This window comes from Carlito syrichta, unplaced genomic scaffold (assembly GCF_000164805.1).
Source record: "Carlito syrichta isolate Samal-C Ts95f unplaced genomic scaffold, Tarsius_syrichta-2.0.1 Scaffold306565, whole genome shotgun sequence".
Taxonomy (NCBI): domain Eukaryota; kingdom Metazoa; phylum Chordata; class Mammalia; order Primates; family Tarsiidae; genus Carlito; species Carlito syrichta.
The window spans coordinates 277,049-293,465 of NW_007250661.1; the positions used below are offsets into that span (position 1 = coordinate 277,049).

At 37.9% G+C, this 16,417-nt stretch overlaps 1 protein-coding gene across 1 annotated transcript in view; it reads left to right on the top strand.

Moving 5' to 3' along the window:
- CCDC171 (coiled-coil domain containing 171) overlaps positions 1 to 16,164 on the top strand; it is a 281,370-nt gene extending 265,206 nt beyond the window's left edge. The window contains exons 23-24 of the mRNA XM_021715020.1: positions 15,072 to 15,224; positions 15,931 to 16,164. Coding sequence (XP_021570695.1) covers positions 15,072 to 15,224; positions 15,931 to 15,954 — 177 coding nt within the window. The 3' untranslated portion in view covers positions 15,955 to 16,164. The remainder of the gene's footprint in view (positions 1 to 15,071; positions 15,225 to 15,930) is intronic.
- The last annotated feature ends 253 nt before the right edge of the window (positions 16,165 to 16,417 follow it).

Genomic DNA, 16,417 nt, shown 5'->3' on the forward strand with positions numbered 1-16,417 from the left:
GCCCTTTAAGTTTCCATCCATCCCCAAGGTATGCTTAGGAAAGCTTGTTTGCTTAACATTTACATAACATAACATGGTCATTATGGGACAACAAAAGCCAAACTTAACAAAGTTTTAAATATGAATGCTGCAAACACATACAGTGAATGTGGGGTAGAAAATCATATACTAATTCTGGGAATTTATAAAATATCACAAGCGTATTATAGCAAGGCGGTTTCTTTTATAAAAGTCTTTGTTCCCTGCAGGTTTACATAGCCACTGCGTGTAAATTATCACTGGGATAAAAAACGGTGATAGAGAGCAGCTGGCGCCTCTGAGTCTGCTGCCACCTTGTAGGAATGTCTGAAAGGGGCTTATCGCTTTATCATTTACATCCCGTTGTAAAAGCAGAAGTTAGCCTACTAATTTGGGGCCGACAATGCTTAACCCAAGAGTTCTAAATACAAACACTGCTTACGCCATTATACAATTGGTCACAACCCGGCACCCGACATATGCCTAATTCTACGGGGTCTGAGGTAGGATTTAAAGTACTAACATTTCATAAAATACATGAGGTAGAAATACACAAAATATATAGTAAACATGAGTGGGGATATATGAAATATAGTGAACTAAACTCTACTTTTACAGTAAATAAGTTTCTTGGTTTCTTGGGTCTCTCAATAGCATGCTCTTAACCTAAATCTATTGTTGTCCTCTCAGTACATTTGTGGCAAATTTTTTTTCTCTTTTAATAATCTCAAGCATTTATGATTCTTATCACTGTCACCACTAAAACACTCTTCAATAGGACCTTTTTTTGCGTTCTCTGATTATTTTGATGATTGCTTTTCCATATTCGTGTGGGAAATGTTAACATGTCATTTCTTTTCTATATATCATTATCCCTTTGGTCTTTCTTTACAGTAATCTTTAGCGTAATAAGACCAGTAATCACCATTAATCTAGAAGATGCACTTGGTCTTAAAACTGGCTTTAATTCAATTCTTGTTGGAAGTCCTTCAGTATCTGTATACACACTGATTAAGTGTCTAGTAACCCATGATTTTAACCATACCTTGTATTTAATAGGAGTATACAATCTTGACAGCAGTGGCCCAGGCCAGTCTATAAAGGAATAAAATTCTTGTACCTGTACCCAAACCCTAGTACATGTAGACCTGAAAGTGGGCAGTCTAGGAATGGGAAAACTTCCTTTTTTTTGTTGAGTTGGAGTCTCTGTTGCCCAGGCTGGAGTGCAGTGGCACACTCATGGCCACCACAGCCTTGAGCTGCTGGCTTCAGGTGATCCTTCTGCCTCAGCCTTCTAAGTAGCTGGAACTAAAGATGTGCACTACCGCCCAGCTAATTTTTTAACTGTAGAGACATGGTCTCCCATGTTGCTCAGATTGGTCTCGAACCCTTGGTCTCAGGCAATCGCCTCACCTAGGCCTCCCAAAGGCCTGGGATTACAGACTTGAGCTATTGTGCCTGGCTGGTAAAACTTTTTATAAAAAAAAGAGAAGGGGACGAACCTTCGTTCACCAAAATGCTAGTTTTTATATAAAGAAAAGATCATTTTTCTTCCAGGTAATTTTCCAGGTGTGGCCAAATAAAAGCCCTCCCCTTACCTTAGTAGGTAAAGTGGAAATGGAATATAACTGTTTTGAGTTCCATTTCTTCTACACGTGTATTCAGTGTGCTTGGATCTATTCAGAATTAGAATTTATGAGCCAGGTGAGCTGATCCTGTGTGGGCAGGATTTGGGATAATGCTATCTCAGTGTTTTTGCTTGTAAAGTTCTGTACTGATGATACTAGGTTCTTATAGTCAGACTGCTGAGAGATACACAACACATTATCATTTTACATGTATAAGTCAATCAAACATACTAGAAGATGTTTTCTGAGTTTTCCTTTCCTTCAAAGTAATTTATTATGGGGATAATAGATGATTTGCTATAATTTCTAAGGTAACTTTTCTCATAAAAAATCAGAATCTTCTTTCATATTACATTTTTTAGAATCAAAAGATGTTTTGGTGGAAGTGTAGAAATTATGCAGCATGTTTGGATAGAATAGAGATGCATTAATTTGTTACAAATGTTTATTGAACACCTTCTACAGAATGAATGAAGCTCCCAAGAAAATACTACCAAAAGTTCTTTTATTTGGAATATTTATTTCCATTACATAAACAAAAATCGGTAGCGCAGAGTCAATGCCATATAATAGTTATTAATGTGGTTGAGATCTTTGAAAATCCTGGCTTCACAGCAAAATTCAAGAGGGGCTTGCTTTATATTTTTTTAAGTCAATAAAAGAGAAACCATGGATTTGGTTGATGCTGTATGAATATTGTGCTAGACCAGCTGTGCACTTTATGAAACTTGGAAAGCCTAGATTGTTTGGTAATTTTACTGAGACACAAACAAAAACAAACAGGCAAACACTAATATTCTGTAACACAGAGATACTATGAGCCTGACAGGATTAGTGTCAGGATTAGAAAAAAATATACAAAGCGCATAATGTGGTGTCTGGCCCATAGTAACTATTGTTGTTAGAACTGGGGTCCAGACAAGCCCTGGAACATGGCAACTGCAGAAGAAGCTAGAACACCTTTGAGCAAAGATTTGGTAATGGCCTAGGCTTTATTCATTCCCATACATTCTGACTCATTTGGTGATTTCTGGTAGAGTGTAGGGTTCCCCTTCTTCCTTCACCTACTTGAGGCCAGACATGGATTTGATTTTGAGCGGAGAGTTGAGCTGAGTGCACGTGTCCCTCAGATGACATTGACTTCTTTGAAGCTACAGGCGGTGTAGGGTCACAGAATAGCTAGCGTTGCTGTGACAGTCAGTAAGCAAATATAGACAGGTCTTTGATGTCCTTTCCCATTGAGTGTGATGAGGAAAATGCTAGTATCTGCATAAAGGAGTCTTCAGAAGTTACGGGTGGAAGACTGGTTAGTCTAATCCAGGTGTTTGTCATCTAAATAGCTACCATTAAAAAAATTATTTTATTCTCTTCTTGTCAATTAGTTTCTAAAATATGTATACACATGTATAACTTCCCTTTTTTTAGTTTGTGTTAAATACATATATACTTTTATTTCTTTACCTTTTTATTTTGAAATAATTATTGATTCACAGGAAGTTACAAAATAGTACAGAGAGGTCTCTGTGTCCTCTTCATTCAGTTTCCCCTAATGCTCCATCTTATGTAACTTTAGAACAATACCAAAAACAGAAAATTGACATTGGTATGATGTGTGTACATCGCTCTGTGACATTTTATTCTATGTGTATATTTCTGTGGCCACCGCCATGATCAAGATACAAAACTGTTATAGCAACACAAAAATCTCCCTCAACTAACCCCTGTATAGGCATACCAACCTTCCACATGCCACCATCCCTGACTTCTGGCAGCTACTAAATAGTTTTCATCGCTGCAAGTTTACCGCTTCAAGAATATCATATGAATGCTATCATATGGAATGTGGCCTTTTGAAATGAGCCTTTTCACTAGTAAAATGCCCTTGAGAGTCACCTAAGCTTTTGAATGCATCACTAGTTTGTTCCATTATATTGATGACTTGTATTCACGGCCCCAGTTTAGCCATTTGTCCACCGAAGGCTATTGAGTTCTTTCTGAGTTTTGATTCTTATTCATAAAGCTGCTGTGACCATTTGTATGCAGGTTTTTGTGTGAGACTAAGTTGTCCCTTTTCCAGGATAAATGCTAGGGAATGCGATTGATTGCCGGGCCATAAGTGTATGTTTAGTTTTTAAAGAAACTGCAAAACTATGTTCTAGAGTGACTGCCTTTTTTTATTTTCACCAGAAATGTACGAGATTCCGTTTTCCTGCTTCCTCATCAACACTTGTTGTCATTACAAGTTTTTCTGTCAGCCAGTCCCTGATAGGTGTAGTGGGATCTCACTGTGGTTTTAAGTTTGCATTTTTCCTGATGGCTAGTGGTTTTGAGACTCTCTTCATGTGTTTGCTATTTGTATATTTTCTCAGATAAAATTTCTGCTTTGTATATTCTCTTTGATAAAATGTGAGGGCAAAATGTATCTTAGTGTCTTTGGCTCGCTTTCTTTTTCCTTCCTTCCTTCCTTCCTTCCTTCCTTCCTTCCTCCTTCCCCCCTCCCTCACTCCCCCCTCGCCCCTCTCTTCTTTCTTTCTTTCTTTGTCAGAGTCTCACTCTGTCACTCAGGCTGAAGTGCAGTGGCACGCTCACAGCTATCCCAGCGTCAGCCTGCTGGGCTCAGGTTATTCTTCCACATCAACCTTACAAGTAGCCAGAACTACAGGCGCATACTACCACACCCATTTAATTTTTTAAATTTATTGTGGAGATGAGGTCTCACCGAGTTGCTCAGGCTGTTCTTGAACCCATGGGCTCAGGTAATCTCATCTCGGCCTCCCAAAGTGCTGGGATTACAGGCTTAAGCCACCACACCTGGCTCCGCATTTTCTAATTGCATTGTTTGTCTTTTTACTATTGAGTTTTGAGAGTTGTTTACATACACTAGAAATTAGTTGTTTATCAGATATATGACTTGCAAATATTTTTTTCCTGTCTGTAGCCTTTTAGTCTTTGTAGCAAGGTTTTTCAGAGGGCAACGTTTTTAATTTTGATGAAGTTCAATTTGTTACTTTTAAAATTTTATTGATTTATCATGTCTAAGGACTCTTTACCAAGCACTAGATGCCAAAGATTTTTTTCTATATTTTCTTCCAAAAGTTTCATAGTTTTATGTTTTACACTTAAATCTATGATCACTTTTGAGTTAATTTTTATTTTTTAAATTAAAAAAAATTTTTTTTTGAGTTGGAGTCTCACTCTGTCGCCCAGACTGGAGTGCAGTGGCCGCTCCCGGCCACCGCAGCCTCGACCTGCTGGGCTCCAGCGATCCTTCCGCCTCAGCCTTCCAAGGAGCTGGAATTACAGGCGCGCGCTACCACGCCCAGCTGATTTTTTGATTTATTGTAGGGATGAGGTCTCGCTGCCCAGGTGGGTCTCGAACCCCTGGGCTCAGGCAATCCACTCACCTCAGCCTCCCAAAGGCGCGGGATTATAGGCTGAGCCACCGAGCCCAGCTTTTGAGTTAATTTTTATATAAAGTATGTGGTTTAGGTTGTGGTAATCAGAATTCTAAGTTGGTTTCCAAGTCTTTCCCTGTGGTGTAAATCAACCCTCTCCTCTCAAGGGTGCGTGACTCCAGTAAATGTACCAATTTTGTGATCTCCTAATCAAAGGAGGTTACCCTGACGGGCCTTGACCGAATCAGGTGTGTCCTTTCAAGAAGTGTCAGAGATCCCCTTCTGCCAGCCTGGCGGAAAGCAAACAGCCATGCTGAAAAAGGAGGGAGCCCATTTGGCAAGGAACAGAGAATGCCCTTTAGAAGCTCAGCATGGTCCTGGCTGACTGCTAGCAAGAAAATGGAGACTTCTGTCCTACAATGGCAAGTTAGTGAATTCCGTCAACTTGAATGAGCCTGGAAGAGGACTCTGCACCTCAGATGAGACTGCAGCTCCAAGTAATACCTTGATTTCGGCCTGGCAAGACCCTGAGCAGAGGACCCCGCTGACCCATGCTGGACCCCTGACCCACGCGAGTTAGGAAAGAATGGTTGTGTTGTTTTAAGCCATTAAGTTTGTGGTCATTTGTTGTGCTGCCATACAGGTTTTGGTATCCTAGAGTGAAATGCTGCTTTTGTGCTTATATGTAGATAGAGATTTTGATGATTGGGACTGATATCTGGGTGTGAGGGAAAGAGAAGGGACATACACACTGTCAGGCACGTGGGTTGATGGATTATCTTCTAGTTGTGGAAGCTTCCTCAACCTCTGCTCTGCTTTTCTGCCTCTGGGGTCCTTACTGTTTTGATCTCTGGAGACCAGCACAGCTGCCATCACCCTGCTCAGCCCTAGTAAGGGAAGAGCCAACTAGCTCAGTTCCTTCCAGTGTACCTATACAGCTAGTCACCCAAGGCTACGGAGGCGTGCTCTCCCAACTTTTTAAATTGCATGCTTATTTTTGAGACAGCGTCCCCGATAGACATATATTTATTCCTTAATATCTTGGGTATACATGTGTTATTGTTAAATATATTCGATAGCATAAAACACAGAAAAATAGACATTTTTGAGAGATACTGTTTTAAAAGATCTTAAGAGAAAGATTGAAAAGTAAATATAAAAACTGTGGAGACAGTAAAAGAGATGGATGGTCGCTAGGAGTTAAGGGGAGGGAAGGATGAATCTGCAGAACACAGAGGGTTTTTAGGGCAGCGAGACTGTTTTGTCTGATGCCATAATGGTGAATACATGTCATTATGCATTCATCAAGCCCACAGGATGTACAACACCAAGAATGAGCCCTAATGTAGACTGTGGACTTTGGGCGATAATGACGTGTCAACACAGGTTCATTTCACTGGCAACAAATGTGCCACTCTGATGGGGATGTGGGTATGGAGGAGACTTTGTATGTGTGGGGGCAGAGGGTATATGGGAACTCTCTGTACTTTCTGCTCAATTTTTCTGTGACCCTAAAACTGCTCTAAAAACAGTCTATTAAGAAGGTAAACATGATAAACAATGAAACCTATATGTGGAAGTTATGCGACTTTTCCCCCCATTTTTACTCATTTTGGAACCTACTGAGTATGCGAGATAACAGATGCTACCTTATTTATAAAGTAAGACATGAAATTTTTCTTTACTATAGATTGACCCTGGCGCCTTCACTTGGCTAATTTATTAGACATTAATGTGTCCCGTAAGGAATGTCGAAGGACGAGTGGGAGACTTCTGCAATACAGAGGGGCTGGGAGTGGTATCTTAGTCATTTATTAACTATATGTATGTACCCATTAAGTGACTTTACGAAGTAAATTGAATTAATAGTGCAGTCTTTGCTTATTTGTTTGTTTGTGTTGGAGTCTCACTCTGTCTCCCAGGCTGGAGCACAGGGGGGCAGTCATCACTCACAGCAGCCTGACACTTCTGGGCTCAAGCAATCCTCCCGCCTCAGCCTCCCAAGTAGCTGGGACGAAAGCCACATGCCAGCATGCCCAGCGAATTTTTTCATTTCATTAAATTTAAAGATATTTTGTAGAGACAGGGACTCGCTTTGGTGCGCACACTGGCTTGAACTTCTGGTTTCAAGTGATGCTCCTGCCTTGACCTCTCAAAGTTCTGAGATTATAGACATGAGCCACCACTCCTGGCCAGTGCAGTCTTTACAATAAGATAAGAGATAGCTTTTAAAGTCTTCTGTATAAAGTTCACTGTTTTTCTTGTGGCAAAGTGCTTCCAAAGTGCTCTTGAACCTGAGTATGAGTTATTCAGTGTTCTTTCACAAAAAGAGAAGTGTTACTAATCTCTAGAACTTTGGATGGCAAGTGGCTACCAGAAGCCTTCTAGCTAGAAAATATTAAATACACTTTGTCACTTCAAAGTAAAGTGACATTTGTAAAAAACATAAATACTAGCTGCTCTATTGGGGTTTTGCAGAGAAAGCATTATTTGGAAATGTTTCTAGCATTATGGACTTTTTTCTCAAAATGATGGAAATCTATAAAAATTTATGCATGTGCACATACAATTTCAGAAGTACAGCATCTCTTGAAACTTTGTTAAAAATATAAGATATATTTAGCATGAAATGTTTTTGTCAAAGAACAATTGGTTAATTCAGGAAGTTGTATAATACCAACTTTCAATGAAAATGTTTGTTTAATTGATAGGAAATATGAGTGCCATTATTTAGTAAACACAACCAATGGTGTTCTTCTGACATTTGCTGGTTTTTCTTTTTGAATTGGAGTCTTACTCCGTGGCCCAGGCTGGAGTGCAGTGGCACACTCGTGGCTACCCCAGCATTGACCTGCTGGGCTTTGGCGATCCTTCCACCTCAGCTTCAGCCTTCCAAGTAGCTGGGACTATTGTAGAGACGAGGTCTCACCAAGTTGCCTGGGCTGGTCTCGAACCCGCAGACTCAGACAATCCACTCGCCTTGGCCTCCCAGAGTGCTGGCATTACAGGCTGAGCCACTGAGCCCGGCCATGCTATTTGCTGTTTAACCATCTATCATAAGGGTGGTGGGCATGGGGACTCAGAATTATACCTCCAAATTGTTATATCACAGCATTATACAAGTTTTTTTTAAAAAAATAATAAAGCATATCTAGTCATATTTCTTTCACTAAAAATCATGAATCATAACTTTGTATTGAGGTTGAAGGGTTTCAGGGCTAATTATAAAGCAAGGCTAAGCCCTTCTCCCCTGTCCTATAGCTGTTTATGCCAAGCTCCAAGCCCTCCCATAGCTGGTCCCACAATTACAGAATGGTTCTCTTGTTTTTGGATAGAGTTTCTCTAAAATTTTGTTTCTGGTCCTTTCTACTTTCCATTGCTTACTGATTCCTCAGAATTCTTCTCAGCTGATCTCACTCTTAGCAGCTTCCATGTGAACATGCCCGCAGGCACACACACGTGTGCGTGCCCAACTCCATGTGGGCAAACGAGGATTATGGCAGTCTGCCATTCTGATAGTCTCATGCACAGCTCTGTACTGGAATGGGATGTCAGGAGGAAGCAGGGATAGTGTGGGCAGGGTCAGAAACCAACCATCAAACTAGAGTCCAATTCCAGGTCTCAGACTGGAACTTGGTTGGGGTTAATGCTGTTTGCAAACAGACCCTTTGCATCTCGTTGCCTGCTATGTCCTTACAATAATAAAATGTTATTAAAATATTGGAATGAAATTAAGCCTATGAAATGAGCAACCTTTTCAGAATAACTTTTTGATAATGAAGAAAATGAAATTTCATTTATTCCAGGTGCCAATGAACAAAACTACAACCATATTATCATTGTGAGACTTACTTTCTTAGGAATAACATCATAAATATTAACTTTTATTATCCATTAAGTAACTGTTCATTAGCCTTTAAATATTTTTGTGTTTGAAAGGATTTTAATATATTAAATATGTATAGAACATCTTATATTTAAGTAATTTGTATTATGTCTAATAATTCCCCACAGAAATATTGCATCTTTCTTTTTATGAGTTAAAACAATGATTTTCCTAATTTGATATCATTTTCATTATTAGAGCTAACATTTACCTGAGTGTTTGCTATGTGCCAGGTAGCTTAAGGTTTTTATGTATTAATAATATTCATATAATTTCCACAAAACTTTATAAGGTAGGAATTATAATCGCCATTGTGAGAACTTATTATATTTCACATATTTAATATATCGGGCATATCTATTTTATATGATGTATTCATATAGCATATAGAAATGAGGTATATCCTGGGTACCAGGTCCACTACCAGGAGTAGAAAGGAGTTGCTAGAAGCTTAAACCTCACCTGCATGCAATCTACTTATGTAATACATTCTCATATGTACCTCACAACGCTAAAATTTTTAAAAAAATTTTTTAATTAAAAAGAAAAGAAAAAAATATGTTTTGCAAAAAACCCAGAAATGGAATATATCCATAATTATATGATAAATTGAAATGTCAGAGATTTTTGCTTCCCAGCTGCATACTCAGAAACATAGATAAAAGATTTAATATTTTGGCATGTAGGCCTTATGATATTTTCCACTAATTTTTTTTCTCCTAGCGTTAGTTCCCCAGCGATACCATTGTCCCTGATGTTCAATTTTAAAGTCAGTCTAAACTACATAATATGCACATAACACATTGTATAAACAGTAGTCTAGTTCCCAAGTGACATTCACCTATCTGTAGCTCAAATTTTTATATTCTAAAGCACATATACTTTTCCTTAAAATATAAATGTGGAATTTGGTATGTTTGCATTCTCTCCTCTTGTTACTGTCAATTATAAACACTATAGATTATCTCTAAAACAAAGGCTATTGTCCAGAAACTGTCTTTTGTTCTGTTACTCATATAACTAGGTAAGCCCCACTGAGATACAGATCTCACTGCATGGTATTATCAAAATCCCTGGGGCCAGAGATGGGACGTGATAAGTTCTCACATTCTGGACATGCTGTACACAGTATTGTGTTGTTCAGTCATCATTTTCTGATGTAAAATGGTGTAATATTTTAATACTGGAGCAGGGTATGTTTTAAAGGGTTAGACTTTAGGAAATTGATGCAGAAGTCATTAGATGCTTACTTCCCCTCCCTCCTACCCCCTCAGTTGATTCAGACTGTCATTTCCATTTCTTCTACCAATCTGATACCTTTCTTTTATATTAAAGAGTTGAATTTTTCACGGGTGTTCTTTACTACGTAGTTTGGGTCACTTTTTAATACTGGAAGTTAACATTCTTTATTCCTCAAAAGATTTGTGACTTCTTTGAATAACTTTGACATTTGACTTGGGATTCCTGGTCCCTTATCTCATGGAGAAGATAAATAAACTTATAAAAATGAGAATTTTGTTCATGCATGTATGTGTGTGTTTCAACCATCTATTTCTCTGTACAGTCTGTATTTTAGCATCCTGCTACAAGCTGTATGTGCAAATGAGCGGCAGAATCACTCGTTTGAATGTTATCGTTTTACTCTTTTTTCTTCAAAATATAATACTTAAAAATTAGTATATTGTTTGGAGAGGAGCCATTGCTAAGACAGGGTAGGAAATAAGTATTTCAACTATAATGGTAAATAGTAACAAAATATTGGCGGTATTAGGGGTGTAACAACTTAGTGGTATAGAATTTCTTTTTGGGAGTGATGAAATGTTTTCAATTTTATTGTGGTCATGGTTGCACAATATACTAAATATACCTTTAGTATATACTATAATATACTGAAAGCTATTACATTGACACATTAAATAAATGTTGTATGGTATAAAATTATATCTAAATAGAGCTGTTAAAAGTGTTGATACAATGGTCTGATTAAAAAAACATGACATTGAAAAAAGAATCAAGAGAGACGTGACATAGTAAGAAACATATATGATGTAAAAGTTTCTGATGTTTTCCATATTTTTGAAACTCAGGAGTATATTTTGTGTTAGTATTAGGTATAAACTTACCTTGAAATGATTCAAGGTAGATTAGAACATGTGAGATGCTCCCTGACAAGAGGTCGTACTGTGCCCTCTATTTTTTTTCTTCTTTTCTTTTTTCTTTTTTCTTTTTTTTATTCTCTTTTTTAAAAAAATTATTTATTTATTTTTTATTATGAAGTTGTGGGGTACAGTTAAGGGTTAGGTATACAATTGCGTTTCATTCAGGCCCCCTGTTGATATGGGGTGTTTCCCCGTTCCCAGACAGATATTTGCTACTGTTAATCCCATCTCCCTCCCCCCACCATAGTTTCCCAGTACTGTCGGTCATTTTTGTATAGTATTGCATTGGATGTTTAAGGTCCATTATATGATTGAGAACATGTGATACTCGGATCTTTGTTTCTGTGAGAGGTCACTCAGTATCATAGACTCTAGTTCCATCCAGGTTGCTGTGAAATTCATGATTTTGTTCTTTTTTATGGCTGCGTAGTATTCCATCGTGTATATGTACCACATTTTTTTAATCCAGTCCTCTTTTGACGGGCAGCATGGCTGTTTCCAGGTTCTTGCTATTGTGAACAATGCTGCGATAAACATGCGTGTGCAGGTATCTTTTTTATAGAGTGATTTGTGTTCTTCAGGATATATTCCCAGTAGGGGGATTGCGGGGTCATATGGGAGGTTGGTATTTAGAGCTTTTAGGAATCGCCACACTGCTTTCCACAGAGGTTGCACTAGTTTACACTCCCACCAACAGTGTAGAAGTGTTCCCTTTTCACCACACCCTCTCCAGCAGCTGTTATTTTTTGACTTGTTGATAATTGCCATTCTGACTGGGGTTAGGTGGTATCTCAGTGTGGTTTTGATTTGCATCTCCCTGATGATTAGTGAGGTTGAACATTTCTTCATGTGTTTGTTGGCTGCTCGGATGTCTTCCTTTGTGAAGTGTCTGTTCATATCTTTTGCCCATTTTATAATGGGGTTGTTTGTTTTTTCTTTTCAGCACGTTTGAGTTCCTTGTAGATCCAGGATGTTAAGCCTTTGTCAGACCTGGAGTTGGCAAATACTTTTTCCCAGTCTGTAGGCTGTCTCCCTGCTCTCTTGATGGTTTCTTTGGCTTTGCAGAAGCTTGTCAGTTTAATAAGGTCCCACTTGTCTATCTTCTCTCTTATGAGCTGTGGGTTTTGGGTTTTGTTCAGGAATTGGATGCCAGTTCCGATTTCCATGAGGGTATTTCCTTCATTTTCTAAGGTTCTTATGGTTTGAGGTTTTACATTTAGGTCTCGAATCCATTTAGAGTTAATTTTTGGGTATGGGGATAGATAAGGGTCCCGTTTCAATCTTCTGAATGTGGTCAGTCAGTTTTCCCAGCACCATTTACTGAAGAGGTACTCCTCTCCCCTGTGATAGGTGGCGGAGGCTTTGTCGAAGATGAGTTGGTTGAGGAATTCAGGTTTTGCTCTGGAATCTCAATTCTATTCCATTGGTCTATATGGCTGTTCCTGTACCAACACCAACTTGTTTTAATTATTATATTTTTTCTCTTATGAGCTGTGGGTTTTGGGTTTTGTTCAGGAATTGGATGCCAGTTCCAATTTCCATGAGGGTATTTCCTTCATTTTCTAAGGTTCTTATGGTTTGAGGTTTTACATTTAGGTCTCTGATCCATTTGGAATTAACCTTTGTGCATGGGGATAGATAGGGTTCCTGTTTGTCTTCTGCATGTGGTCAGCCAGTTTTCCCAGCACCATTTACTAAATAGGTTCTCCAGTGCCCTCTATTTTTTTATGCCTAGAGCTTTGCTTCTGCTTTTTCCCCCCCCCAACTTTTAAGTTGAACTAAGTATGGTTAATAATCCGTTTATTAGATTAGATGTTAAGATCATATTTTCCCAAATGTCTTCATCCTTTCCTACAAGGTGTTTTATGCCAACTTATGGCTTCAACTTTCAATGTATCTTTTTGAATTTTTGTTTAATCATTCATTCTTTCTTCAAAACAGTCAATAATTCAGGCAGTCGTTCAAACAAGCACTCGCCATGGGCCACTCTCATTCCTGAAGCTACAGAGGTGTACAGGGGGGATCCCCCCCAAAAAACCCCAGAATTTTGGAGGTTGGGCCCCTTGTAGTAGATTTGGAATTTGTTCCTCTGAATCACATTGTCAACCCAGAGTTTTTATCTGGAAGTTTTGAGAAGGTAATGATTTGTGGAAGACATGTCCTGAGTTGTGGCGAACAGGGAACTGATTCTTCACCATCACAACTACCTGCCCAGTACCTGCCCGCACCACGGGGAGTGCTTAGCGTTTTTGACCCCGAACGGCATGAACCTTGTGCCCCACCCTCTGTATCCACCTACTCTCACCCCAGCGCCTTGTTTGTTTGTTTCTGCGTTTGAACGACAGTCAATATCTGTCTGGGGACGGGGAGTCACCTCTTATCGACAAGGGTGCCTGAACGAAGCGTATTTGCATACCTAACCCTTAACTGTACCCCACAATATCAAAATAAAAAATATTGATTATGAAAAAAAAAAAAAGAAAAAGTCCTCAAAGAGAAATGTTTTGCCGATGTGGGAGAGGTGAAACAAAAAACGGCAGAAGCACCAGAAGCCATCAAAATCGACAAGTTCGAAAACTGTTTTGAGCAGTGGAAAAAGTGTCTCCGTCGGTGTATTGCATCAAGAGGAGAGTACTTTGAAGTTGACTGTAGCTTAAATGTGTAAGGATAAGCGCACACTTTTTAATGAATAAATACTGGTTTTCTTGGATCCCCCCTCAAGCAGGTACAGTATCTGGCCTTAAGGAGTTCCTCAGTCTAGTAAAGAAGATAACATGTAAACTAATTTCTGCCAAAGTAATAAATGCAATAGTAGAAGCAGGCTGAAGGACCCACAGAATCAGGGTACAAGGTGACACTTCTTTTGGGGGGCTCACAAGAGAGTTTTTAAAAGAGATTATATCTGAGCAGGATTTTTTAGCGCAAGTAGGAATTTATTAGGCAAAAAATTCTGATTTTTTTTACCCTCACCTAACAAGTAACTAACTTCCATTTGGCAGACAATTATGTACACAGTTTCTTACTCTTTATTCACTAAGTTATTTTTCATATGCATTCAGAACAGCTCAAATACCTACTCTCTCAAAGCTTTCCCAATTCATACCCTTTAGATTGAATGTAGTTTGAAAATTCTCAGACTGTCTACCATTGTACTAAGTTGTGGCTGTGGTAGGAATATTTTTTCTTGTAAATAATATAATATTTTTGAAACTGTCTTTGAGATGTTTGCTTTTATTTTGCTATACTTGAGGTATTTTGAAAGATTCTTTAAAAAGACATATTAATATCCTGGACTTAAAATTCACTACACATTGCTTTAGAAGAAAAAGTCTATAAAATATGATTAAACTGTGCTACGATTCCCAAAATACTGTATTATTTAGGGGGTAGTAAGTTACCAGCATTTGCTTGTGTTATTTATTTTATTATACATAGTATAATGTGAGGACATTCCTGTGATATATGAATGAACATAATTATACTTTTCTGACACAATTGGGATCACATTATTTACTCTTAAACAATCACAAGATTATTTTATCTCCTCTGTTCCAAAACATTTGTTTTTTAAGTGGATTGAAAATATTACTAACTCAGCACATTTTGAAATACTTTGTTTGTATATCCATCTGCTGTGTCTCTCTTTAGATTGAAATTTAGGTCAAATTACAACTTGAATTCAACTTTACTACAGAAAATAAGTGTGCCATCTTTAAAAACAGCATTCTAAATTTTAAGCACAACAGATCAAAGTACATCTTATTTAAATTAATCCTCTGGAATGAAGTCTCAATTATTTTCTTCCAAACTTTCTAAAATAGTCACTGTTCTCAATATAAAATGTGAGGTTTAGCTTTATTATTTTAAAGAAAGATGAAAAGTTGTTTATTCTAAAATTTTAATGATTTTGCTCTCAATTTATGGAGATTCTCCGTTGGGGACAGCTTTATTTGAATTGTATGTGACATTATTTTTATTTCTTAAGGCTATGCTTAAAAGTTTCATGGATGTCTACCAGCTTGCAAGTGCTAGAATCACTACATTAGAGAAGGAAATGACATCTCATCGAAGTCACATTGCAACCTTGAAATCAGAACTTCACACAGCCTGTTTACGTGAAAATGAAAGTTTACAATCAGTAAGTCCTTGTCTAACAATATTTTTCTTTTCCTTGACTCTTGGGTTCAATTTACATTTATATTTTTAATGCTCATAAGCTCACTCACCAATGTATATAATTTTGGATAAGTGATCAGTCAAGTGACATAAAATTATTAGTGTGAAGAAAAATTTGAAGGAAGAAAAGCAATTAAATTTTTCTATTGCATCATGTATAAAGATATGCATATTGTTATCAATGCTAAAACACGACATCAAGACTCCTTTGTGTTTGGCAGTGCAACTGACAGTTGGATATGGCAGTATGCAAAGTTAAAGCTTGCAACTGTCTGAAGATTCAGTGTGTCCCATTAAGACAGAATATTATTAATTATGCGTATAACCAAAATGGTAATTAGAACATGTGATTATTCTCTGTAGAAAACTAGACTTATCCATAATACATGCCTAGCTAAAGATGCATGTTGTGATTCATCTGTATGATTAAAATTCAGTTTCAGCAGTTATTTTATGTCTTAAAATTTTAGCCCGTAATGAAATTTGGGCTCATTTAAGACTAAAAAAATTTTCTACATTTGAAATATGTGTTTGGGGAGTTTTTAAAAACTGAATATATTTGTGACATAAAGGAATAAGTAAACATTTAGACTTCTTTCTCAAAACTGGTATGTCAACATTGAGATTCAGAGTTACCAATAATTGGAATGTCTTTTTTCTTTTTTTAGTTGGATGACAGTGGATCGGGGTGACTTGTAAGGAAAAACCGTGTCATTTGCCATTCAGCTGTTGACCCATTTGGTCATAAAAAAGAATAAAATCCTGAAAAGGAGTTAGCATTAAGGCGAATAGATTCCTGGCTGTGGTTTGGTTCTAGACCTCTTCGGGTCTTCATCAAGTGTCAGTGTCCCCATGAAGCCTTTATAACCAGGGTCTTCAAAATCACAACCCCCACACCCCTCAAACACTCTATGTCTCTGTCTGTCTTTTGCCTCATATTGCCTGCCTTCCAACTTCCTTGTTTCATTTTTTCCACTCTAGCACTTCTCATCAACTGACATATGTTATATTTTGTTTATTTGCTTATTGTCTGCTTGCTCCCTACCCTCAGTAGAATATAAGTTCCATAAAGACAAGTGATAACTTAGAGTCTGCTCATTATACTTTTGTATCCTAATGCATTTGTTAATTAGCTAGAGCCATTTCACACTGTAT